This window comes from Leucoraja erinacea, chromosome 9, assembly GCF_028641065.1.
Source record: "Leucoraja erinacea ecotype New England chromosome 9, Leri_hhj_1, whole genome shotgun sequence".
NCBI classification, from domain to species: domain Eukaryota; kingdom Metazoa; phylum Chordata; class Chondrichthyes; order Rajiformes; family Rajidae; genus Leucoraja; species Leucoraja erinaceus.
The window spans coordinates 13,485,975-13,513,519 of record NC_073385.1 but is presented as its reverse complement, the minus strand read 5'-3'; the positions used below and the strand labels follow the sequence as shown (position 1 = coordinate 13,513,519).

Below are 27,545 nucleotides of genomic sequence, written 5' to 3'. Positions count from 1 at the left end.
GGCGCCGTCAGCCGAGGGCCGTTGGTTGGCGCCAAAGATCCTATAGCAGACTGCGTGCGGCGTGACGTCAGCCGAGGGCCGTTGGTTGGCGCCAAAGATCCGATAGCAGACTGCGGGATGGCCGCGCTTGCGGCGTGACGTCAGACGCAAAGTGGCAGCGACAGCAGCGACACTGAGAGAAAATGGCGCTGACGAGGTTTGGTTCTGTTTTATAATTCCTGTCATAAGTTGTTGTTGGGGGAGGTGGGGCGCTGCTCAGCGTTCGGGGCAGCCTTCTTGTGTATAAAGAAACGCGAGCTCGTCCCAAAAAACAACAACAAAAACCTGCTGTGGAATAAGCCAGGAGATGTTGCAGATTGTGTTGGCACCTTCAGCGCTGGTGGTGGGCCTGGTTGGTTGGTGCCTGGTTGGCCTTTGACTGGATGCTGATCCATCCACCAGCGCCAAGTTACCTACCTAGAGATGGGATAGTGGAGGGTGACAGAAATGGGAGCAACGCCGCGGGTGGGTTGTACACCCCCCCCACACATGTTACATTTCTGGCTAAGTCCATACTCTATTAATTTTATTATGCTAGAGTCAGAAAAATAAATAATCATAGTCACACAGTCTGGAAACAGGCCGTTCGGCCCAACTGGCCCAACATGTCCCATCTGCACTCGTCCCACTTGCCTGTGTTTGGTCTATATCCCTCCTAGCCTGTCCTATCCATGTACCTATCCATGTACCTGTCTGAATGTTTCTTAAACACTATGATAGTCCCTGCCTCAACTGCCTCTTCTGGCACCTTGTTCCATACACCCACCACCCTGTGTGAAAAGGTTACCCCTCGGGTTCCTTTAGAATCTTTCCCCCCCCTTCACCTTAAACGTATGCACACTGGTTTTCGATTCGCCCACTCTGGGCAAGAGACAGTGGGTCTGCCTGATCTATTCCCCTCATACACTTGATCTCATTGGTCTCAGGGAACGCATTTTTTGCTATTTTAATAGTTGTCCAAGTTTCTTGAATTTTGTTTTCTGGGATCCTGTTTTGATACATTCTAAATGTGATTAATCTCATTGACCTTAAAAACTAAGGTTTGTTGGTAATGGGCTAATTGTGATGGTGTGTAGTATCTGGCGTTACCACATAGTTGCTGCCATGGTAACTCTCAACACCTCAAAAAGATGCACACATTGGAAATAAATAAAAAGGAAATGTTATTCTTTTTTTTTTAAATGAGGAATGAGGAAAAATTGCATTACCCTGGTGAGTGCAGAGGGGGCCTAATTTCAAAGGTAGACACAAGATGCTGGAGTAACTCAGCGGGACAGGCAGCATCTCTGGAGAGAAGGAATGGGTGACGTCTAGGGTAAGAGGCATTTATTCAGACTGATGTCAGGGGAGTGAACGGGACAGAGATAGAATGTAGTCGGAGACAGTAAGACTGGTGGGAGAACTGGGGAGGGGATGGAGGGAGAGCAAGGGCTATTTGAAGTTAGAGAAGTCAATGCTCATACTGCTGGGGTGTAAACTACCCAAGCAAAATATGAGGTGCTGTTCTTCCAATTTGTGCTGGGCCTCACTCTGACAATGGAGGAGGCCCAGGACAAAAAGGTCAGATTGGGATTGGGAGGGGGAATTAAAGTGCTGAGCAACCAGGAGATCAGGTAGGTTAAAACGGACTGAGTGAAGGTGTTCGGCGAAACGATCGCCGAGCCTGCGCTTGGTCTCGCCAATGTACAGATGTTACCTAATTTCAAGTTCTTGACAAAGACACAAATGGGCCAAATCACAATTTATGTTGCATGATTCATGGATTCTGTAATTTGAATTGATCATTTCAGGTAGTTGCAACTTTGGTGAAATTAAATATAGCCTTATGCATATTATTATTTGTCTAATAGTTTCGTAGGAAGGTACTGTAAAATAGGTCTCGATCAAAATCCTCCTTTGAACCTTGACTAGAACCACAACAATTTTGATGTACCATTGCATCGAACTTTATAACTCTTTCTTGCTATTCTACCTCATGGTGCTTTTGTTGATTTATGTTAGACTTGTAGAAATTAGGGACCCACTAGATTAACAGATTTTCGTTTGGAGTCACTTCTAGGTTATAGCAATAATGGTGTTGACTTAAATTTTGGATGTTAATGCAGTTGTACCGATGATGTCAATGCTCTTAACCCAACCTTGGAGACCGGTTATTAACATAGAAAAATAGGTGCAGGAGTAGGCCATTCGGCCCTTTGAGTCAGCACGGCCATTCAATATGATTGTGGCTGATCATCTAAAATCAGTATCCTGTTCCTGCTTTTTCCCCATATCCCTTGTTTCCTTTAGCCCTAAGAGCTAAATCTAACTCTCTCTTGAAGACATCTAGTGAATTGGCATCCACTGCCTTCTGTGGCCGAAAATTCCACAGATTCACAATTTTCTGGGCGAAAAAGTTTTTCCTCATCTCAGTCCTAAATGGCCTACCCCTTATTTGTAATCTGTGACCCCTGTTTCTGGACTCCCCCAACATCGGGAACATTTTTCCTGCATCTCGCCTGTAATCCTTCAAGAGTTTTATATATTTCAATAAGATCTCCTCTCATCCTTCTAAATTCCAATGAATACAAACCCAGTCGACCGATTCTTTCATCATATGTCAGTCCCGCCATCCTGGGAATTAACCGGGTGAACCTACGCTGAATCTATTCAACCTTTCCATTAACTTTTATTAGTATTAATTCAAAACAACAATGTCATAAATATGACCATTAAGACCATTTTACTCCCAGCCTACAAGCTGTTTTATTCTCCCACTTTCCCATCAACTATATAGAATTTAGGTTATTGTACATTCATACTTACATTCGCAGAAATATCACGACCAATGTGATTCATTGCTACATTGTACCATTGGCAACCCTTGAGCACTTCAACCAATGTTCTTTGTACAAAATCTTTTATAGCATCTTTTTGATCATGTGCTTTTCCTCTCAAACACCTGCTACAGCAGTTCTGAAACTATGGTTAAGTATGTTAAGGCGGCCAGAACCTTGTTCCCAGGATAGAACAATCAAATACTAGGGGTAGTGATGGGCAAAGTTTAAAGGAGATGTGCATGGCAACTTTTTCTCACAGAGGGTGGCGAGTGTCTAATGTGCTGCCAGGGTTGGTCGTTGAGGTGGATACTATGATATTTAAGAGGCTTTTGGATAGGCATATGAAAATGAAGGCATACGGATTATTCGCAGGTAGAATAGAGATGTTCTTGGCATCATGTTCGCCACATATATTGTGGGCCGAGGAGCCTGTTATTTTGCTGTACGATTCTATGTTCTGTGTTGATTATCAAAACATTGTCTTTGTTAAGAACGCCAAACAGTGGCATGGTGGCACAGCTGGTAGAATTGGAGAAGCAAGGAACTGCTCATGCTGGTTTACCAAAGAAAGACACAAAATGCTGGAGTAATTTAGCAGGTCGGTCAGCATCCCTGGAGAACATGGATAGGTGACATTTTAGGTCGGGCTCCTCCTTTTAGGTTGGGCTCTGAAGAAGGGTCCTGACCCAAAACATCACCTATCCACGTTCAACAGGGTTGCAGCATGACCCACTGAATTATACCAGTATTTTGCCTTTCTTCAACTGGTAGAGCTGCTGCAACGCCATGCCAGAGACCCGTGTTCAATCTTGACCTTTTGCAGAGTTCGCACGTTCATCCTGTGACTGCATTGGTTTTCTCCGGTTTCTTCCCACATCCTAAAGATGTGCACGTTTGCTGTTAATTGGCCTCTGTAAATTTCTCCCCTAACTTTCCGGAGTGGATATTGTGTACAGTTTTGCTCCTAATTTGAGGAAGGACATCCTTGTGATTGAGGCAATGCAGCGTAGGTTCACGAGATTGCTCCCTGGGATGGCAGGACTGTCATATGTGGAAAGATTGAAAAGACTAGGCTTGTATTCACTGGAGTTTAGAAGGATGAGGGGGAGTCTTATAGAAACATATAAAATTATAAAAGGACTGGACAAGCTAGATGCAGGAAAAATGTTCCCAATGTTGGGCGAATCCAGAACCAGGGGGCCACAGTCTTAGAATAAAGGGGAGGTCATTTAAGACTGAGGTGAGAAAAACTTTTTCACCCAGAGTTGTGAATTTATGGAATTCGTTGCCACAGAGGGCAGTGGAGGCCAAGTCACTGAATGGATTTAAGAGAGAGTTAGATAGAGCTCTAGGGGCTAGTGGAGTCAAGGGATATTGGGAGAAGGGAGGCACGGGTTATTGATTGGGGACGATCAACCATGATCACAATGAATGGCGGTGCTGGCTCGAAGGGCCAAATGGCCTCCTCCTGCACCTATTTTCTATGTTTCTACGATACGAAAGTGGGATAACGTGGAACAAGTTTTAATCGGTGACCAATGGTCCATGTGGATTCGGTGGGCTGAAGGGCCCATTTCCAAGCTACATCTTTCAATTGATCAATTGCTGGTAGATAAAATAAGAGATCTATTTAATGGATAAAGGATGACTGCAGTTGTGATTACAGTCAGGTCGGTCAGGATTGTATTAAATGGAGAGTGGGCTCCAGGGGCCCAGGGGCCTACTCATGCTCCACATTTGTATGTTTGTACATTATCATAGTAACAGAGCACGGAAATGCCCTTGAGGCCAACTCATCCGTGTCAACCAAGATGCTCCATCTAATGTGCAGGAAAGAACTGCAGATGCTGGTTTAAATCGAAGGTAGACACAATATTGGGTCAATATTCAGACTGAAGAAGGGTCTCGATCCGAAACGTCACCCGTTCCTTCTCTTGAGAGATGCTGCCTGTCCCGCCGAGTTGCTCCAGCATTTTGTTTCTGCTCCACCTAACATTATCCCTTTGACCCATCGCACTCTAACCTTTCGTATCCATGTAACTGTCCAAATGTCTTCTAAATGTTGTTCAATGCAACATTTTCACGCAGACCACGGTACGTACCCTCTGTGAAAAAACTTCCAAAGGAAAATACAATACTAAAAGCTCTTGGGTACATGAATAGGAAAGCCTTCCTGGAATGTGGGCCAGGCTAAGGTCTAGGTTAGGCTAAGCAACTTGGCCAGCACGGGTGAATTGGGCTGAATGGCCTGCTTCCATGTTGTTTGGTCTATAACTCTAATAGTCTCCTTTCTGTTTGCTTCTACCAACGCCTCACTCTCAAAGCTATTTAAGACAAAAATGGAACCTAACACTGAAATGATTATATTTGGAGTAAGTGGAGATGGGAACAAATTAAATACACACCAAAGCTCATTTTTTAATTATGGGTTAATAACAGCAAAAAAACTTATACTTACATTTTGGAAAAATGCTAATATACCAACATTTAAAATGTGGATCAGTAATATGCTGGACACAGCACATTTGGAAGAAATGAGACTCCTCCTAATAGACAAACAAGACCTATTCTTAAGGAGTTGGTCCCCATTTATTGATTTCTTGGATTCATGTGGTGACATAGTATCATGAAAACCAACAGTTTCAGGTATGGGTGAAAGATGATTTAATATATGTTTTAAAAAATCATCTCACTGTGGCAATGGAATAATCTCCTTCCTGCTTTCCTTCTTCACTTATTCCTTCTCTTTCACTTTTTCTTTATTGGTTTTTCACCCACGCTCACTAATCTATTCTTCACTTTTCACAACCTCTTTTTCTTCTCTCCTTTCTCACTTCTCTCTTTAAAAAAAAAGGGGGAAGTTGTACAGAGAATGTAATATGTTAACATCGTTTTTGTACCAATGCATTATACTCACTTCTAATAAATAAAATATTTTTTAAAAAGCATCACTTTCCTGCATTAAATCCTTTTTGCCAAGTTTTCACCCACTCACTCAACCTATCCTGTGGCAGAGTCCATACGTCCTGATCAAAGCTTTACATCCCACCTTTTCTCATGTTATCAACAAACTTGGATGCTTTACTCTCTGGTTCCTGTAAGTAGATAATAGAGATAGGAATCAATTGCTGGGTTACATTGTCCCATTCTGTAAAGGACTCCTCTATCTTCAATTTAAAGACCGCTCTTCAATTCACATTAAAGCTTCCCCCAATGCCATGAGTTCTTGAGTTCTTTAGCTTTTTATATGGCAGATCACAGATCAAAAGTTTCTCACATATTTGTTCTGCGGCAAAGTATGTCAGGGATAGGTTACAAAATAAAGTGCTCACCAAAGGTGTGGACAGTCTCCACAGTCATACCTTGTATTGAAAAGACAATCTTTCACGAGATCCCTAATTAAAAAGAGTTCGCCGAAAAATATAAAAATCACTGAATAGCACGTACAATACAAGAATTCACAAGAATGGAACTGTTCCAGGTATAATTTGCTTAGATTTTACGTGTAGTGATTTTATGCATCCAGTACCCGTGGCATGGAGTTTATGGCCCCACACCAGCTGTTATTCAGCTGGACCTTGTCCTTGGTTCACAATGTGATATGAAAAGGCTGATGTTCTCTGAACGAAAGTAACCAGGTCAGGCAGATCGTGCTTTTACCGCTGTGCTTCGGTTCCAGTTGTGGTTCCACAGTGGAGAAGTCGGGATGTCTTTACCTTGCTCCTGTGTATCAGAAGGAGTAACATTTATTTTTATTTTTATTTTTAAAGTTTTCTTCCTGCGCCAACGCAGCTATCGCAGGACCAGCTGGAAGCTGAAGAAAAGACCCGTGCTCAGCGGGCGAGGCAAACAGCATTGGTGGCATCACGCAGAGAGCCTCCGCCCTATGGGCACCGAAAGGGATGGGTTCCGCGCTCCTTGGAGGTAACGTCCGCAGCCTTGTCGTGAACAAATTGCCTGCGTTTCACAAAATTGACCCACGCCATGTACATCAACTAAATATTTAGCTGCAGTAATTAACATTGTCAAGTCATACATCTGTGATATGACAGTCATTTCTATTGACATCGGTACCTTTAGCATTATTGATTGCAAATTGTCTCAATTAATTTCAAGCTGTTCAGATTCTGCGCCACAGCTCTTCACAAGAGTGAAATGAAATCAGAGGGATTGGCATGTTTGCCGTTACAGCAAATGTTTAATAGACACACCTCCCATTCACATTTTTGAGGTTAGCTGTTGGTATGCATTGCGTTAGTGTTGATGACATTTAACAAAATACTGAAAACTGAAAAGAAGTCTGAGAGGAAACTTCAACCTGCTCGATTTCTCTTTTATAACATAAAGCGAACATAAACCAACCTATTAAACCGCCTTTGCACTGACTCCGATATAAATATGGAGATCAAAAATTGCTTGCAGTTGTGTTCCATACCTCTTGCAATGAAAACATAATAGTCTGTTAACCTTCCTAATTACTTGTTGTTATACCTGCTCTCTGTTTTGTGCATTATTTTTTAAATATTTTGTGGTATCATTACATTTAAATTTAGTTTGCCATTCTACCTTCTACTTCACAATTCTGTCCTCTGGATTCTATCTGCTAACATCTTGCCCACTGTCAATACCAAATAACATTTAAGTATTGCTGATTTCCCTGTTTCTAGTTGTGATCAACTTTTTAAAATATTTTCTTAAACAATTGAAAATAGTACATACATATTGTTCTCTGCATGGCCACATTCAAGGTCATAAGGAATAGGAATAGAATTAGACCATTCGGCCCATCAAATCTACTCCACCATTCAATCATGGCTGATCTATCTCTCCCTCTCTAACCCCATTCTTCTGCCTTCTCCCCATAACCTTTGACACCCGTACTTATCAAGAATCTATCTCTGCCTTAAAAATATCCACTGACGGCCTCCACAGCCTTCTGTGGCAAAGAATTCCACAGACTCACCACCCTCTGACGAACGAAATTCCTCGTCATCTCCTTCCTAAAATAACGTCCTTTCAGTCTATGACCTCTAGCCCTAGACTCTCCCACTCGTGGAAACATCCTCTCCACATCCGTTCTATCCAAGCCTTTCACTATTCTGTTTGTTTCAATGAGGCCCCCATTCATTCTTGTAAACTCCAGCGAGTACAGGCCCAGTGCCAACAAACGCTCATCATAGGTTAACCTACTCATTCATGAGATCATTCTTGTAAAGATTTTCTGCAGGCTCAATCTCTTTATTCTCTTAACAAATTATAGAGCCAATCTGTCAGTCAGTGCAAAAAGGATCAGGAAAGTGATGTACATAGGCTACAAAAGAGGAAATATCTAAACAAAGTGCTCTGTTTTAAAACAGTGCTTTAAAATGTATAGCAGTTTACTGTCTTGAAGCATTTGAGAACTTGAACACGATGCATAGCTACGCGAATCTGACAAGAAATGCGTTATTTAACCTCCTTTATGTGTGCTGCTATAATGTTTTACAAAAATCAATATTTTTTTTGTTTCTGGGCCAAAATACAATCTATATGAAATTGGAAGTATTAATTTGGCTTGGAGCTTGCAGAGATTCTGAATGTGGTCCAAAAGGAAAATACTGCAGATGTTGAAAATCTGAAATAAAAACACGATGGAAATACTGAGCAGATGAGTGTGGAGAGAGAAATGGTTTAATGTTTAAGGTTCAGACAAAAAGTTAGCAATCTGAAATGCTTTGTTTCTTCTTCAATGCACCACGAGGCCAGACCTGCTGGTTATTTCAGTGAATGAATTGTAACCTTTGATTCTGTAACTCGTGATAGTAATGATTTTGTCTGTTTTCCTCTCCAGGATTTTGGCGATGGAGGTGCATTCCCAGAGGTCCACATGGCCCAGTTTCCACTGGAAATGGGCCGCAAGAAAAAAGCATCCAATGCCCTGGCGGTTCAGGTGGACTCGGAGGGAAAGATCAAATTTGATGCTATTGCTCGGCAAGGACAGTCGAAGGACAAGGTACGCTAATGCCCATCAGATTCTCATCCACTGACTTACTATGTTGTCCTATGACCCATGTCCAACAACACAATGGCAGTGTGTAGAATGCCACCCACCTAATCAGGGATGAATCTTACCTCGGTCACTCCCTCTTCTCAACTTTCCCATCTGGCAAGAGGTACTAAAGTGTGAAAACACACACCTCCAGATTCAGAGGCCCCAGTGTCATCAGGAAGCTGAACCATCCTACCAACAACAAGACAGCGGTTCTAAGCTACCGTCAAGTCAAGTTTTATTCGTCACTTGCAATGAATTTGCCAGCAGCGGTACAATAAAAAAGAACACAAAATACACAATAAAAAATTAACACAAACATCCACCACAGCATTCATCACTGTGGTGGAGGCACAAAATTTGGTCAGTCCTCCTCCATTTTCCCCCGTGGTCGGGACCACAACCTTCCGCAGCCGACGCTGTGGGCGTCCAGATGTGCAGACAAGGTATGTCCAGGTAAGCCCTGAATCGGTGCCACCCCACCGGGGACTGCGGCTTCAAGATGGTGTAGGCCGCAAGCTGGCGGTCGAAGATCTAAAGTCCCCACCTGCGCCGCAGTCAGAAACACCACAGACTACGGGGCCGGCGGTCAGAGCTCCTCTCCTCTGGGGTCCCCAACGAGGGCTCGCCCGCTCCACGACGAAAGAGTCCTCGCTGCGCCCGTGGCTGATGAAACACAAAAAAAACAAAAAAAGTAGAAAAAATGAACACGTAGCTGGCAGGGCTGCCGGCTCGCAGCGCCCCCATCTACCTCATTGGAGACACGCAGACTATCTTGAATAGGACTTTACTGAACTTTATTTTGCACTAAACATTCCCTTTCCCCTGTATCTGTCACTGTGAACAGCTTGATTATTATCATATTTAGTCTTTCTGCTGACTGGATAGCACGCAACAAAAACCTTTTCACTGTACCTCGGTACACGTAACAATGAGCTAAACTAAATTGATTCCTACTCTGGCCAAATGTAATTTCTTCAAATTTTAGGGTAGTTGGTAAATAGATAGATAGAATCTTTATTTGCCACACGACCAGGGTTGGTGGTATTTAGGTTCGGTACATGATGGTACACTGCTTTAGTCACATTAACACTAATAACAACACAGATCACAGTAATAAAGTGCATCCATACCACATCACAAATCACAAATCTCACCAACAATACATAGTGCAAAAGAACAGACAATGACCATAGACAAGACACTGTATACATCAAAAGTCCTTAATATTGACTGTTATTGGAGGGTATTGAGTGTTCTTATCGCTGAGGGGAAGAAACTGTTTTTAAAGCAGGTGGTTTTTGTAGCAAGTGACCTGAGGCGCCTCCCTGAAGGGAGAGACTGGAAAAGGTGGTTTGCTGGATGGGAAGGGTCCGAGATGATCTTTATTGCCCGTTTTGAGGTACGTTGGAGGTAAATGGAATGGATTGAGGGGAGGGGGGAGTTGATGATCCTGGAGGCCTTGGAGACAATGTGCTGTAATCTGTGTAGTGAGTGACTGTCAGTGTTTCTGTACCAGACTGTGATTGAGGAGGTGATGATGCTTTCAATGATGGATTGATAAAAAACGGACCAGGAGGTGTTTGTGGACTCTGAACTTTTTGAGGAAGTATAGGCGTTGTCTGAGGAAGTATAGGCGTTGTTGTCCTTTCTTGATGATGTAGTCTGCGTTGATGTGCCATTTTAGATTATTGCAGATATAGGTGCCCAGAAACTTAAATGAGTTCGTGGAGGTTATGGGATGGGAGTTGACATGGACCGAGGGTTTGGGGTTTTGTTTGCGTCTGAAATCTATGATGATTTCTAAGGTTTTTGAAGTATTAAGCTGGAGGTTGTTGTCTGCGTACCATTTGACTGCGTTGTCCACTGATTGATGGTATTGTGATTCGTTGTTGTCTGAGATGAGGCCAATTATTTTTGTGTCGTCTGCATATTTAAAAATTTTGACTGAGCTGCATTGGGATGCGAGGTTGTTGGTGTAAAGTGAAAAGAGCTGAGGTGACAGAACGCACCCTTGAGGGGCTCCTGTATTGAGAGTCAGAGGGCTGGAGAGTTTTTCACCCACCTTGACTCTTTGCTGTCTGTCAGAAAGTGCAGAATCCAATGGCACATGGCTGGGTGAATGCTCATGTCCAACAGTTTATTGTAGAGTTTAAGCCATGGATTCTACCTGCAGGTATGAGGGTAATACAGATTTGGGGTTTGCAAATTTAATTTTAACAATGTTTCAATTTCAATTTTGTTTCTGCTTGTGCAGGTTGTATACAGCAAGTTTACAGATCTCATTCCCAAAGAAGTTATAAATGAAGATGATCCAGAGCTGCAGAGGCCGGATGAAGACAGTATAAAGGAGGTGAGTTACTTTTAACCCTGTCTGTATGACATTGAGAGTGTTTCTGTTTTGAGGGATACCATTATTGAATAAGATGGACATTTGAGGAGTCATTTTAGATATTTGGAAAGGGCAGTCAATTGGACTAAACATTTCTATTATTTAATACAGTTTGAAAATATTGGAATTTGCATACCATCTACCAGTTTGCAATAGGGCACTGGTAAATTGCCTGTGCTGTTCCCAAAAGCATTTTGCCAGCAGACTTTTTCTGCATACAAGGTGGCAATAGATTTGTGGAGGAGAGAGAAATCTGGTCCACAGGCCGCGCTCTTTAAACAAATCTTGGTTCTTTCTATGAGGGAATGGAATTATGTATTTGTCGGTTGAGTTCATCAAATGGATTAACTAATTTCTCTGGGTGGGCAAGATAGTATACACATTTTCTGCCTTGTTTCAAAATAATAGTTAACTGGCACAGCTCATAGTTAAAGCCTCACAGCTCCAGAGACTCAGATTCGATCCTGACCTCGGGCGCCATCCGCGTGGAGTTTGCATGTTCCCCTTGTGACCATGTAGGATTCACCTCGTAAGTAAAACCAGAACAAATGCACATTGAATAAGTGGGGAAAAAAACGTTGTTTATTTAGCTATTTGAAGTCTTTTGGTTCAAAGCCATTATGAAATCTTCGTTATTATGACCGCATTGACAGATGTTTTTAACATATCTGGCTAACAATATCAACCTTTCCAACCTCGGGCGCTATCCGGGTGGAGTTTGCACGTTCCCCTTGTGACCACGTAGGTTTCCTCCAGCTGCTCTGGTCATCCCCCACGTCTCAAAGACGTGTGAGGGTAAGTTAATTGGCCTCTGCAAATTGCCCCAAGTGTTTAGAAAATAGGATAACACGGAACTAGTGTGAACTGGTGATTTGGCGTGGACATTGTGGGTTAAAGTGGCTGCTTCCATGCTGCTTCTCTAACATTTGCATCTGTTTTTACACAAAAATAATTTTGAGGCGATTTTACACGTATTCTGGCATTTGGAAAGGCTGATATTGCTAGCCAGATATGTCAGTGCAGGCATAATAAAGACGATTTCATAGTGGCTTCGAGCCAAAAGACTTCAAATAGCTAAATAAATGAAGGTTCCTTTCTTATTCAATGTGCATTAGTTCTGGTTCTGCGTGTGAGGTGAATTATGTACTCCTGCACAATATCTCGGAGGGTTTTGCTGCACAAAAGCTATGCTATTCTGTTCACGGAATATTAAGTGTCCATCCTTCAAAATAAATTGAGTGCTCGTAGCTGTTTCAGCATTACAAATCCTCCATACTTTAATCACAAAAAAAGACCGTGTCTTGTATTAAATTGAAGGTGTTGCGACACATTGTGTAGGCGTGCTATGTGAGAGGTTAGGTCCGGGCTGATTGATTTAAGGAGACGGCAGAAAAAAAGATGAGCAAGTTAGAATATTGCAGAATGAATATTTGATTTGTTCTGGAGCTTTTTGAAGGCTCCATCGGTAAATATACATATGTTGTGTTTTTTGAGATATTAAAGTTGCAAACTCAGTCTCCAATCAGTATTAATTTGTTTAAGCTTGTTCAGCATATCATCAGTCTGTTATAATTGGTTACAATATTGCAAGAGATACAAACCACTCTGAATATCTGCGTTCCAGTTCACCATCCATTGATTCCTGCTGTGAAATGATGCAGGTTTTGTTTAGCCCCTTGCTGTTAAATAGCCCATTGATATTCACACATATGGCTGATTGGTAGTTGGTGTTGGAAGACTGTAAAGTAACTGGAACAGTTATTCTCCATTGAATTGGATCAATGGTGATCTATACCTCGTTTTTTTTTTTTGTCCCTTAATATTTTTACATAAATAAACTCAACCAATCTCATCTGATGTTTTTTTACACAGGGGGGATGTTAAAACATAAAACATTCTTCAGCATTATTGCTAATCCTGTGCGCAATAAATAGCATATGCGTTGTCTGTGGAAATGTTAGTAGAGTCAGAAGAAAACCTCCTTAATCGAGGATATGATTACACCCTAGCTCTGGTAATAAGCAACTCCATATGTTGTGTGACATGTTGTTTCTAACACCTCAGTTTAAAAACTAACACAATTTGACAGTTGACTTTGCCTTGGGTAAGACAGCCTGTTAATCCTTGAAAATTAAGATCAGGTAGTTGTTAGATACGTTGTCCATAGGCAGTCCATAGGTAATGCATGTTAACTTGCTAAAATAACTCCTGTTTCATTGCAGTTGACTGAAAAGACGCGTTCAGCTCTGGAGAAACAAGTCTCACAGAAGGTTGCAGCAGCCATGCCTGTTCGAGCAGCTGAGAAGCTAGCCCCTGCACAGTACATCAGGTTAGAAGAGTAACTGAGTACTCAGATGTGATGGGATTTCACTTGGATATAGGACTATGACCTGTTTTAGAAAATGTTGGTCTTTCTTGTTTGCATAAAGTTTTCTACACAGTCCAGCTTTGGGTGAAGTGGAGGGTTAGCTGATTCTCACTCTGTCAATAACTTGTTTTAACAAGCTGAATAGTCTAAAAATAGGACATTTAATAATAGGAACGGTTTATTAGATTATTTGAGCCCATCTCCATTGAATTGGCTCAAGGGTGAGCTATACTCATTTTCTGCATGTCCCTTAATATTTTTACATAAAATAAACTCCATTGCAACTGGAATGGTTCAGAGATGAGAAAATGTTTCTTCACCAAAGGTTAGTGAATCCTTGGGGCTCTTCTTGCAGCAAAGCTGTGGAGACTCGCTCACTATAACCAATAGATATACAATTAGATATTATGGGATTAATACAAGAAGGTAGCACTGAAGTAAAAGGTCAGCCAGGAGCTTAATGAAAAGAAGAGCAGGTGCTAGGGACCAAATGACCAATTTTCTGCTTATTTGTTCTTACTTTATAAGGAAACAAATGTATGGATGCGATTTTCATAGTCAACTGCTCTGAAGTAAAATAATGCTACTGAGCAGTGGGCACCTCGATGGTCGGAAACTTTAGCTGGAGGACAACTTGGTTCAATTTCAGCTTGCCAGGTGGATAGATGGAATTGGTATGGAAATTGAATTAACAAAATTAACACAAATAATTATTGTAAAATTAAAATGTAGCTCAACCTAAGTCAATAGAAATGGATAAATAAGTCAATAAGTGGTCGTGGGGTGGATTAGTCGGTTAGCTGGAAGGATTTCTGTCTAATACTGAATTTCAAACGTATTTTGACACTTCAGGGGGGGTGAAGAGGCAAGTTGATGATACAGTAAGCAGCATCTAGATCCATAGATGGGGATAATTGAATGGGAGAAAGAAATTCAATGGTTGCTGATCACAACTTGTGATTCATCTGATGCCAAGATCAGTTCAGATACTACATTTCCTTAAATTCAGTATAATTTTGAAGAATTGAGGACAAGTAGTGTGTTTGTGCCATGGTCAGCAAACTAAATTTATTCTTCAATGCAGGTATACTCCTTCTCAACAAGGTGTTGCTTTCAACTCGGGAGCTAAGCAGAGAGTTATCAGGATGGTGGAAATGCAAAAGGACCCCATGGAACCACCACGATTCAAGTAAGTGAATAGCATGGAGGCCTTTTATGTATTTTATTTTTATGCGACTTTTCATATCAGTATTGCTGTTTCAAAAGAAGCACAAGTTAACTTCATTTCGTATAGTTGTGTAATCTGAATCTATTTACAACATTCAGGAGTTCCAACGCAAATGCTGATTGTACTCAGAAACCTGGTCGTTTTCTGGGTCTAAAGTATGTTTCTTTAAATTGTGAAATTGGTTTCCATTAATTGGAAACTTTTGCAATTAATGTTCCATTAATGTGTTCCATTAATGACAATGTTCCAATGCAGTACCGTGGATGGAGTGTGGATCGGGTAAAAATGACATGATTCTACAATTTCTTCTTGAGGAGCTCATTATGACCTAATCTGAGTGTCTCTTTTGTGTTTAGGATTAATAAGAAGATTCCCCGAGGTCCCCCATCACCTCCTGCACCTGTCATGCATTCGCCTAGCAGAAAGGTAGGAGCGTGATCAGCTAATGCAAGGGAACGGTGCTCACCAATATTTTACAGCAGATTTTATTTTTTAACTTCCGCATAAAAGCTGCATTTGAAATCTGTAATAAGACAGTTGCACAAACCCTTTGTTTTTAATGCTTTTTGTTTTTTGATGAGCTGATAACTCATAACTTCGTAGCCTTCCATATTTCCAGCAGAGATAAATTAAATCCCCACAGCAGAATCGTGGCGTTGGTGCATTTCGAAGTCAATTACTGCTGCTGGATTAAAACGTGCTATTGTTTGGTGTCAGGGTGAAGCATGGCAGAGAACAGAGCGATGAAGAGCAGCATTAACTATCACTGACAGCTCGTCCTCTCCTGTAGATTTCACTGGTGAAATTGAGTATGGTATAATGACTCTGCTGCAAAGTGAAACGTGGCATTGCTATTTTAAAGAAACATTATTTTATCAGGCAGTCTGCTGTCTAGTAAAGTTCAGTGTGACATCCATCACTGAGAGAATCACACATTCCCAACTTGCTTCCCCTACAAAAACACTGCAGAATATCATGCAGAACACGGATTGCCATGTATACGAGGGAGTTGGTGCTGAAGCCAAATTGAACCCCTGACAATTTCCCTGCCTACAATTGATCTTCAGTTTAATTTTTTTAAGAGCATGCTTTTGCTACCAGTCTTTCTCAGATGCTGCCTTATAGCACCAGAGACCCGAGTCCTGTCAATGTGGAGTCTGCACCTTCTCCCTGTGACAGCATGAGTTTCTTCCAGATGCTCCGGTTTCCTCCCACGCCCCAAAGGTGTGTGGGTTTGTAAGTTGACTGTAAATTACCCCTCAAGTGTAGTGAATGGATGAAAAAGTGGGATTATATATAGATACATAGACAAACAGTGCAGGAGTAGGCCATTCGGCCCTTCGATCCAGCACCGCCATTCAATGTGACCATGGCTGATCATCCACAATCAATACCCCGTTCCTGCCTTCTCACCATATCCTCTCGATTCCTCTAGCCTGAAGAGCTCTATCTAACTCTGTTTAGAATGCATCCAATGAATCAGCCTCCACTCCCTTCCAAGGCAGAGATTCCACAAATTCACAACTGTGTGAAAAAGCTTTTCCTCATCTTAGTTCTAAATTACCCCTTATTCTTAAACTGTGGCCCCTGGTTCTGGACTCCCCCACAATCAGGAACTTGTTTCCTGCATCTAGTGTGTAAAATCCCTTAATAATTTTATATGTTTCTATTAGATCCACTCTCATCCTTCTAAATTCCAGTGAATACAAGCCCAGTCGCTCCATTCCTTCGTCATATGACAGTCCCGCCATCCCGGGAATTAACATTGTGAACCTACTCCCTCAATAGCAAGAATGTCCTTCCTCAAATCAGGAGACCAAAACTGCACACAATACTCCAGGCATGGTCTCATCAGGGCCCTGTACAACTCCCATACTCAACTCCTCTCGTTATGAAGGCCAACATGCCATACCTTTCTTCACTGCCTGTTGTACCTGCATGCTTACTTTCAGTGTCTGATGCACAAGGACACCCAGGTCCCGTTGTACTTCCCCTTTTCCTAACCTGACACCATTCAGATAACACCCCAGGGATATGAACATTGACTTCTCTAACTTCAGATAGCCCTTGCTTTCTCTCTCCATCCCCTTCCCAATTCTCTCACTAGTCTTACTGTCTCCGACTACATTCTATCTTTGTCCTGCCCCCTCCACTGACATCAGTCTGAAGAAGGGTCTTGATCCGAAACTTCACCCATTCCTTCTCTCCACAGATGCTGCCTGCCCGCTGTGTTACTCCAGCATTTTGTGTCTACCTTCGATTTAAACCAGCATCTGCAGTTCTTTCCTATACCATTTAGATAATAATCTGCCTTCCCATTCTTGCCACCAAAGTGGATAACCTCACATTTATCCACATTATACTGCATCTGCCCACTCACCTAACCTTTCCAAATCACCCTGCATCCTCATAGCATCCTCTTTGCAGTTCACACTTCTACTCAGCTTTGTGTCATTTGCAAATTTGCTAATGTTAGTTTTAATTTCTTCGTCTAAATCATTAATGTATATTGTAAATAGCTGCGGTTCCAGCACCGAGCCTTGCGGCACCCCACTAGACACTACCTGCCATTCTGAAAGGGGCCCGTTAGTCCCTACTCTTTGTTTCCTGTCTGCCATCTAATTTTCTACCCATGTCAATTCCCTACCCCTAATACCATGTGCTCTAATTTTGTCCGCTAATCTCCTGTGTGGGACCTTATCAAAGGCTTTCTGAAAGTCCAGGTACGCTACATCCAATGGCTTTCCCTTGTCCATTTTACTTGTTACATCCTCAAAAAATTCTCCCTTTGTAAATCCATGCTGACTTGGACTGATCCTGTTACTGCTATCCAAATGTGCCGCTATTTCATTTTTGATAATTAACTCCAGCATCTTCCCCACCACTGATGTCAGGTGGGTATAGAACCAGTGCGAACTGTTAATCTGGTCAGCATGGACTTGGTGGCCCAAAGGGTTTGTTTCTGTGCTGTATCTCTGAACTAAACATTAAAACTATACTCCGTGTTTAAGAAGGAACTGGAGATGCTGGAAAATCGAAGGTAGACAAAAGTGCTGGAGAAACTCAGCGGGTACAGCAGCATCTATGGAGCGAAGGAAATAGGCCACGTTTTGGGCCGAAACCCTTCTGAAGAAGGGTTTCGGCCCGAAACGTTGCCTATTTCCTTCGCCCCATAGATGCTGCTGCACCCGCTGAGTTTCTTTAAAACTATACTCCATTGCAGTATCTTGACTTTCTGCCTGTTTATTGTCAGTCGGATCTGGCCAGACTATCTGGCCTGCCATTCACAAGTACACATTGCGTATAACAGTTCACTTGATAGTATTGTGCGAGTACCATAAAAAAGAACCAAGTGGAGGCTCGAGAGATTGCTAGAATCTGGAGCAATAGGTCTGAATGACAAATAAAGGATTCAATTCAATAAAAATGGAGAACTGTGGAAGGAACTCAGTGGGTCAGGAAGCACGAACAAAGTGACTGGTTTGGATGGGTTTTTTTTACAAACCGCTGTCGCCAGGAATACAATGTAATACTAATCACTTTTAATTTTTTGGAGTGTCACACACAAAAATGATCCAAAATAGTTCACAGCATTATTATCAAACAAAGAAATTGGTACTATGCCAAATAACTATTAGTGAAGATATCCGAGGGAGAGAGATTAGGCGGCGATTTAATAGGATAAAAGATAAACAGAAATATTCCTAGAGTCTTAGATTTTGGAACTGAAGACATGATCATCATTGGAAGACAGATTAAATTTGGGGATGATCACAGGGCAAGAATTCGAGCAGTGCAGACACCTTGGAGAATGAAAGTTGTAGAGCCACACAATGCGGTAACAAGCCCTTTGGGCAAACTTGTTCTTGCTGGCATTATTGCCTAACCGAGCTAGTCCCACTCATCTGTGCCTGTCCCATATTCCTCCAAACCTTGTCTACGTATCCCCAAATTTAAATGTTATAATTTTACTCACCTCTGATACTTCCTATGGAAGTCATTCTGTATATATGCACCAGTGTGAAGAGCTGCCCTTTTTACAATCTTCCCCTCGAAACCACCCCCCCACCCCCTGCCCTTCCCCCTCAATCCAATGTTATGCCTTCTGGTTTCAGACTTCCCTACCCTGAGGAAAATACTGTGGTCATTAACCTTATCTGTTCCCCTCATTATTTTGTAAGATCACAACTCAGCCTCCTATGCTCCAGGGAAAAAAGACCCAGCCTCTCCTTATACATCAAACCTTCCACACCCAGTAGCATCATTATAAATCTCCTCTGCACATTTTCAGTTTATCCTTCCTGTGGCAGGGCAAACAGACTCTGCACACTACTCCAAATGTGACCTTACCAGCATCTTGTACATCTGTAACATGACATCCAAATTCATGTGCTCAGTACTCTGATCAACGAAGGCAAATGTACCAAGCACCTTCACCCCCACGGCCAGTCTATCTGTACCACCACATTCTTGGAAGTATAGACCAACATGCCTTGGTCTATGTCCTACAACACTCCCCAGTTCTTCCCTGGTTTGTCCTACCAAATTGCCTCACTTTGCACTTTTCTGAATTAAACTTGCATCTGCCATTCTTCGGCCCATTGGCCCAGTTAATCAAAATCCCTTTGCAATCTTGGATAGCCTTCACTGTCTTATCATACCACCAATTTTAGTGTCAATGACAAACTTATAAATATGCCACCTATATTCGTATACAATTTCTTAAATATAAATAATCAATGAACTGTAAGATTGCTGCAATGGTATATTTGTTTTAAGTGACCATTGAGGTACTCCAGAATTTGAAACGTCATCTAACCACATTCTTCAGAGATGCTGCTTGATTCTGACCCGCTGATTTACTCCAGCATTTTGTTTCTGCATTAGTTTTAAACTTGGCCACGTTGAGGGGTGTCTTTGTTTGAGTTTGTTTGATTCTTCTAATAGAACCTTTGTTATTTTTTTTTCCATTTCAGATGACGGTAAAAGAACAGCAAGAGTGGAAAATTCCTCCATGCATCTCAAATTGGAAGAACGCCAAGGTAAGGAGACAGCGATTTTGTTGTTGGGGTCTTCTCAAAATAGAATTATTTTAAAAATAGGTTGAGGTTTATTATTGAGGTGCCACAAAGTACAGTGAAAAGCTTTGTTTTGCATGCTGGCTAATCAAATCAGATGATATTCTACATAAGTACAATCAAGCCAAACTCAAGTACAATAGGTAAAGTGAAGGGAAGGATATGGATTGCAGATTATTATCTCTCAGCATTGTAGTGCATTATTTCCAGAGACAAAGTTTAATGTCTGCAATGGAGTGGAGTACAATCAGGATTGTACCTTAGCTTGTGGAAGGACCATTCAACACCAGTTAATGGAGGAGAAGCTGTTTGTGAGCCTGGTGCTGTATGCCTTTAAACCTCTATACCTTCTGCCCGGTCAGAGTGAGGAAAAGGAATGACTGGAGTGAGACAAATCTTTAATTCGCAATCTAGTCAATTGTCATATTTGCCAATTGTCAAGAGTCAATTGTCATATTTGTATTGCATTTATTGTATTGTATTCAAATTTATTGTCATTGTCTCAATTTGAGACAACGAAATGAATTTCCCTTACAGGCAGTATCATAAAAAAATCACCAATAAATAAATAAATAATAAAACATATTAAAAATAAAATTGAAATTGAATTTTAAAAAAGCACAAACACAGAAAGTCCACGACACAACATAACATAAATGGCACCAAGGTGAGGAAGGCACCATAGTCCAGCCAGCCTCCCCTCCGTGTTCATCCGTGGTCGGGGCCTTCCGAACACCCGCAGTTGCCGCCCCGGGTGGCCCGATGTTCAGGCCCTCACGCTGGGCTGGTGGAACGCCGACGCCGAACCCCGACGGTGAGCATCCTCCTCCTCAGCGGCCCGGACCTCCTGATCAGCCGCCTCCCGCTGCCGGAGTCTGCAGCTCCTGAGTCCACAGGCCGAGCCGGGCAGAGTCGCAGGACCCCGCGCTGTCCATCAGCGCCGCCCGCGTTGGGAGCTCCGCAAACCGCAGCTCCAGGATGTCGGTGCAGCAGGTCCAGCACTCCGGGCTCCAGACGGCGACCCCCGGTAAGGCATCGCCAGTCCCGCGATGTTTCAGCGCTGTCCCGCCGCTGCTGGAGCTCCGGTCGATCCCGGCAGGAAAGGCCGCGCCAATCCAGGTAGGTAGGCCGCTGTGGGGGGAGGGGGCGAGGATGTGACTCGAATAATAGTCGCGTCCTCACCAGGAAGCGGCTGAAGGACGGTATCCCCCGCACCGTGCCCTCTTCCCCCACATAAAAACACAAAAAAAACACAAAAAAACACACTTTTACATAACTAAATAAACAAAAAAACAAAAAGATACCGGGCTGTAGGTGGAGGCTGCTGGCACCAGCGCCACCGGAAGTACAACACCGGAAATACTGGGATTGCAATACTGGGAACCATGGTGTTTTTGTGGATTTGTTGGGTTTTTTTCAATCTTAACAGGACAATGCTTGCAGAGATGCACAGTCAAGGCATTAAAATGGGGAAATCAACTTAAAAAAATCCAATAAGCCAATTAGGCACTGATCACACAATGGAAGTTGTAGATTGTACTTGGGTTATCTTTCATGCAACAAGCGGAAGTTGCTTGAGACGGGATCATACAGACACGATGGTGGCAAATACCTGGTCTGAGCACACCAAGAGTCAAAGTCTTGCCCTTTTTCCAGGGTTACGTCCACGCCCAGGTGGTATTAAAGATGGACTACGCGCTGTCCACGGGAACCCTGGTGGGTTTCCGGGACCGCTGGGCACCTCAGGGGCTGGAATGCATCCTTAATAAGGATGGAAAAATATTATTTAAGAATATTTGTTTTACCTGTACTATGGTGGTGGATTTTGTTTTGAATTATTTAGTATTGTAAAAACTTGAATAAATTTTTTTTTTTTTTTTTTTTTAATAGTCAGTCTGGTGATTGTTTTTGTTTTATTGGTTGGATAATAGTATGGGATAGTGGCATTGTCGTTTGAAAAAATGTAGTAGTTTAAAGAGCCCAAGATACTTCAACTGCAACACAAAGGGAACAGGAGAGTGTGACACTCGATGGAGGTCACAACCTCTTCTCAATTTCCCTCCTTGACTCGCGTCTGAATTGATCCATATCCGTTTGTGTCCCTGACCGTTGTCTCAAGTTTAGCCTGACCTCAGCCAACCATCCAGGCATGTGCACAAGGCGTGTGATCAGTGCATAGTTGGATAAGGTGTATCAAGTGGCAGGATGTGAAGCTCCAGCTCTGGCAGTGGAAATCCGAACCTTAGCCTATCTTCTTACATGAAGAAATTCATTGGAAGTGGGAGTGATCTGTTAAAATCTCAGTGTAAATTGAATTCATTTCTTAACTGAATATGGCCCTGGGGAGAATGTTCTTAGCATTACATTCAAATAGCACCGGATCAATGTTCCTGAATTTGCTGATACTTCATCTTCAGGCGCATATAAAGAAAATTGAGAATTGCAATAAATGTTTTCACCATAACTTTTTTAATTACACGTGTACTATGCTTTCATTGTTTTTCCTGGCTGCTGAGTTTAAAAAAAACTTGACACCTGATAATTCCCTAATTGATTGTAATTTGTTGAAATCAATAGTCAAGAAGATGTAGACTTGCAGATGAAGCTTCAGCAACTTTAGTTCTTAATAGATCTTGATCTGATTAACAGAATCAACAAAGTAGGTCTGAGGTCATGAATCAGCTGCCCTCTGTATGTAATCAGTGAGTTAAATGAAGATTCCTGAATTAATTATCTGCATTTTGTTTTGTTGTTTAAGGCTTTGCATTGCCCATGACTTTGGCTTGCAAATGTCCCTAGCTTGCTGCTCTTTATAGTGTGATTGTGTTCTGTATTCCAGGGTTACACCATTCCATTGGACAAGCGCCTGGCTGCCGATGGGCGGGGACTTCAAACAGTTCACATCAATGAAAACTTTGCTAAACTTGCAGAGGCTCTTTATATTGCAGACAGAAAGGTATCGTCCTAAACTTTTATTTGTAAAGTTGCAAAATGCAGCATAGTTTTTTTTATTTCTCCATTTGCTTTTTTTGGACGTTCAACTCCAATAAGACAATCCTACTTCATTAACCTGTGCTGTGTACTTAGGCCCGTGAAGCCGTCGAGATGCGAGCACAAGTTGAAAGGAAAATGGCTCAAAAAGAGAAAGAAAAGAAGGAAGAGAAACTTCGAGAATTGGCTCAGATTGCCAGGGAAAGAAGAGCTGGCATCAAGACTCACATAGAAAAAGGTAGGAGGGACTTGCAAGGACATCTTATGTAAGGTAAATCTCCAATAATCCAACCATTTGGAAGCCCTGATGGTTTACCAGATAATGGATTGTGTGCTCCCTTCCTGCTGATCGGGACCCCGTTTCTCCACTCCCTTCCCACTCGCATTGCACCACTCAAATCTCAGCACTTGACACATCGAGTTATTTTCAAATAAAGTGGCTTGTGTTTAAATCCCTTTTAACTCCCTGGCTCCACTCATCGTTAAACATACCAAAGCCAGAAGCACCGCCACATAACAATTTTTTTAATGTTTTGTAAAAACGGATGGTTACCACATTCAATTAATTTAAATATTTTCAAAAGTATGAGTCTGACTTTATTTTGGAAGCTTTTTGGGTTCTCAGGCAATTCGATGCAGAGATTTTCTTCAAATTGCATCTTTGGAAAGAAATTGAGGAAACTGCTCCAGGCAATTACTAAAACAGTAAATAGGATGTGAGGAAATGGGATTGCATTTATTATCACCTCTTTTGGCTCCACTCACGAAAACTATCTGAGGAAGGATCCAGAGGTTTACGAGAATGATCCCAGGAATGATTAGTTAACATATGATGAGCGTTTGACAGCACTGGGCCTGTACTCGCTGGCGTTTAGAAGGATGATTAGGGGCCTCATTCAAACTAACCGAATGGTGAAAGATCGGGATAGAGTGGATGTGGAGAGGATATTTCCACTAGTGGGCGAGTCTCGGACCAGAGGTCACGGCCTCAGAATAAAAGGACGTACCTTTAGAAAGGAGATGAGGAGGAATTTCTTTTGTCAGAGGGTGGTGAATCTGTGGAATTTATTACCATAGAAAACTGGAGGCCAATAGATATTTTTAGGGCGGATATTCTTGCTTAGTATGAGTGTTGGGTTATGGGGAGAAGGCAGGAGAATGGGATTGGAAGGGAAATAAAGCTCAGCCTTGACTGAATGGTGGAGTAGACTTAACCATATAACAATTACAGCACGGAAACAGGCCATCTCGGCCCTACAAGTCCGTGCCGAACAAATGTTTTTTCCCCTTAGTCCCACCTGCCTGCACTCATACCATAACCCTCCATTCCCTTCTCATCCATATGCCTATCCAGTTTATTTTTAAATGATACCAATGAACCTGCCTCCACCACTTCCACTGGAAGCTCATTCCACACCGCTACCACTCTCTGAGTAAAGAAGTTCCCCCTCATATTACCCCTAAACTTCTGTCCCTTAATTAACTTGATGGGCCAACTGACCTAATTCTGCTCCTCGAACTTATGAACATATGACCTCTGGCTGTGGACCCCACTGTCGCAGCTGTGATTAGGTTGTGTGTAGGTGACTGACTGAATTCACGTTACACTGCAACAGTGATGTTGCTATTAGGAAAATGCTTGGTGGCACGTTATTTTTTAAACGTACATTTCCTTAAGGAAGTTACAAATTAAAAAAACTTAATGCAACAAATGCAGGCCTTTTTTCATTATTTTACTTTGAACGTTAATTAGTACTACAATGTTGACAGAATAACTATGTGAAGTGAGACACAAATTGCTGGAGTAACTCAGCAGGCCTCAGCATCTCTGGAGAGAAGGAATGGGTGATGTTTCGGGTCGAGACCCTTCTTCAGACTGGTCAGGACTGGGTTGTACAGAGATAAAATGTAGTTGGAGACAGTAAGACTGGTGGGAGAACTGGGAAAGGGGAGGGGATGGAGTGAGAGGGAAAGCAAAGGCAACTTGGTTAGAGAAGGCAATGTTCATGCCACTGTGGTGTAAGTTGCCCAAGCGAAATATGAAGTGTTGTTCCTCCAATTTGCTGAAAGGTCAGTGTTGGAATGGGAAGGGGAATTAAACTGTGTCTGAAGTCATGTTATTCAATGTAAAATACTGTTCTTCAGTGTTTACAGACAGTTTAACAATACTTTTATGATTTAGAAATCGTATAATGCGTTTTTTTATCTCCACAGATGAAAATGAAACAAGGGAACGGGATGAAATTAGACATGAAAGACGGAAAGATCGACAACATGATCGCAATCTTGCCCGTGCAGCTCCAGATAAGAGGTTTGTCACATTAATAACCTGTGAGAAAAGTCAGAACCTGTGAGTTAGTCACTATTGTTTAGTTTAGATATACAGCGCAGAAACAGGCTCTTCGGCTCACCGAGTCCGCGCCGACCAGCGATCCTCGCACTTACATTATCCTACACACACTGGGGACAATTTACAATTACACCAAGCAAATTGGCCTACAACCCTGTACGTCTTTGGAATTTATAGAGTGGCATGTAAAAGTCCTCTCCTCAATATCCCTTTGACTTGTGGCCTGGAACTCATCACTTTTTTAAAACTTTGAATTACCTTTCATGGTGGTGGCACAAAGTTGATCAAGTAATCCAAAGTCTGAGAAAAAACATCGCCAATGCAACTGTGAAATGTCTGATTATTGTTAATGACTTCAAATCCACCGGATTGTCATAAAAACCTTTACTCCAGACTAAATTTGTCATACTTGCCTGATCTGATCGTCTACTGTTCTTCCTCAGTTGATGTATCGTTCTGTGCTCCTCCATATTGAACAACACTTTTGAAAGTCTTCCAGCCAGGGTACATTTGGTGCTCTTGGTACATTCCTCATTTTTTTAATGGCAACAAGAGTGGCTATGAATGCCTATAATGCCTGTAGGATATATCTGCCAAATTTGGTCTGTGGCCAACAGAGAGTTGAGGGATAAATCCATTCAACCTTGGCTTCGCCAGCTTACCTGTGGCAGGCTCTGTCTATAATAGCATCTGGTGGAAGTAATCACCACACAATGCTTGTGGAGACGAGGAGAGGTGCATGAGTCAGCAACTTGTAAAGCTGTCAGGTGTTAAGGAAAATTAAACTTGTTCTCCCTAGTCCTCCTAAGTATTTGCCGGATACTTGAGCCAAATGATTTCCTCCTACTGTGTAACAATTCTACATTTCTATACATCTTCGGTACGTTCTGAAGTTCTTTCCAACTAAGAAGCAACTTTGAAGTGTGAACAATTAAAGATGTTTAAGTAGACTGTGCCCTACAACATGGGCTTTTGCACAGGTTTGATGGTGGCATATGAATTCAAAGTATAAGTAATTAAACTTGCTTGAATACCAGGTCCAAAGTGCAGAAGGACCAGGAACGAGATATCAGCGAGCTGATTGCATTGGGTGTACCAAACCAACTGAACTCAGTAACGTGTATCAACTGAACTGCAGTATGACCAAAGACTCTTCAACCAGAACAAGGTAACACAGTGTGATCATTATAAAGGAATGGTAGAACTGTGAATTACGCAATAGTCTACCTCATTCCTAAATCTTTTATGAATAAACCACTGGTGAGTAGTAATCAAAGCTCACCTGAATTATGTTTTTATAATGGCAGGGCATGGACAGTGGCTTTGCAGGAGGAGAGGATGAACTTTACAATGTTTATGACCAGCCTTGGAGGGCTGGCAAAGACTTGGCACAAAATGTATACAGACCTACCAAGAACGCTGATAAAGACACTTATGACGATGAATTGGAAACATTTATGAAAAATAACCGGTGAGTTAACCTAGTTTTATTTTCCCTGCTACTTTTCATGTGTGTTGTGACATACTCCCTTGTTCTACTCACTAAACTCAAAATCATCCAAAACAAGGCCACCTGTGAATCATCTTCAACTCTTTGCGATATCTGTGTTCCTCTAATTCTCAGTCATTCAGCTTTGAATGTCTACCTGCAGTAGCTACCTTGCCATTAAGACCTGGAATTCTCCCTTTAACAAAAAACAAGTCAGATACCATCCATGGAGAGAGAGAGAGTTAACATTTGGGTCACTTCTTCTCCATTAGAATCAGCTCTAACCAGGCATTTTTCTAGCTCATAAACGTATCTTTTTTGTGAGAATCTCGGGACTAGTGCTGTTATAGATTGCCTTGAATACAAGTCGCTGCTATTTTGGAAATGGGCATCAAGGACAATTAAGGTTGTGACAGTGAAACATTTTCTAAAACATTTGTAAACATATAACATGTATATATCTCTTCCATTTTGCAGAATGGATGTAAATGATGGTAGATAGACACAAAATGCTGGAGTAACTCAGCGGGACAGGCAGCATCTCTGGAGAGATGGAATGGGTGACGTTTCGGGTCGAGACCCTTCTTCAGTCTTCTGAAGATCAGAGATGCTGCCTGTCCCGCTGAGTGACTCCCGCATTTTGTGTCCACCTTCGATTTAAACCAGTATCTGCAGTTCTTTCCTGCACACCTGTAAATGATGGTAGTTGCAAAAGTAGCTTCAGTAAATAGGTTTAATAAAAATCTTCATTTCTTGAATTCCA

General features: G+C 42.0%; 1 protein-coding gene across 1 annotated transcript in view; it reads left to right on the top strand.

The window, feature by feature from the left end:
- The first annotated feature begins 44 nt into the window (after window positions 1-44).
- The window catches only part of snw1 (SNW domain containing 1), a 28,411-nt gene continuing 910 nt past the window's right edge, over window positions 45-27,545 (top strand). Inside the window, 14 exon segments of the mRNA XM_055640179.1 lie at window positions 45-196; window positions 6,629-6,782; window positions 8,689-8,850; window positions 11,144-11,239; window positions 13,501-13,607; window positions 14,731-14,835; window positions 15,231-15,300; window positions 19,851-19,916; window positions 22,792-22,908; window positions 23,040-23,181; window positions 25,158-25,254; window positions 26,331-26,409; window positions 26,411-26,461; window positions 26,601-26,764. Coding sequence (XP_055496154.1) covers window positions 183-196; window positions 6,629-6,782; window positions 8,689-8,850; window positions 11,144-11,239; window positions 13,501-13,607; window positions 14,731-14,835; window positions 15,231-15,300; window positions 19,851-19,916; window positions 22,792-22,908; window positions 23,040-23,181; window positions 25,158-25,254; window positions 26,331-26,409; window positions 26,411-26,461; window positions 26,601-26,764 — 1,424 coding nt within the window. The 5' untranslated portion in view covers window positions 45-182.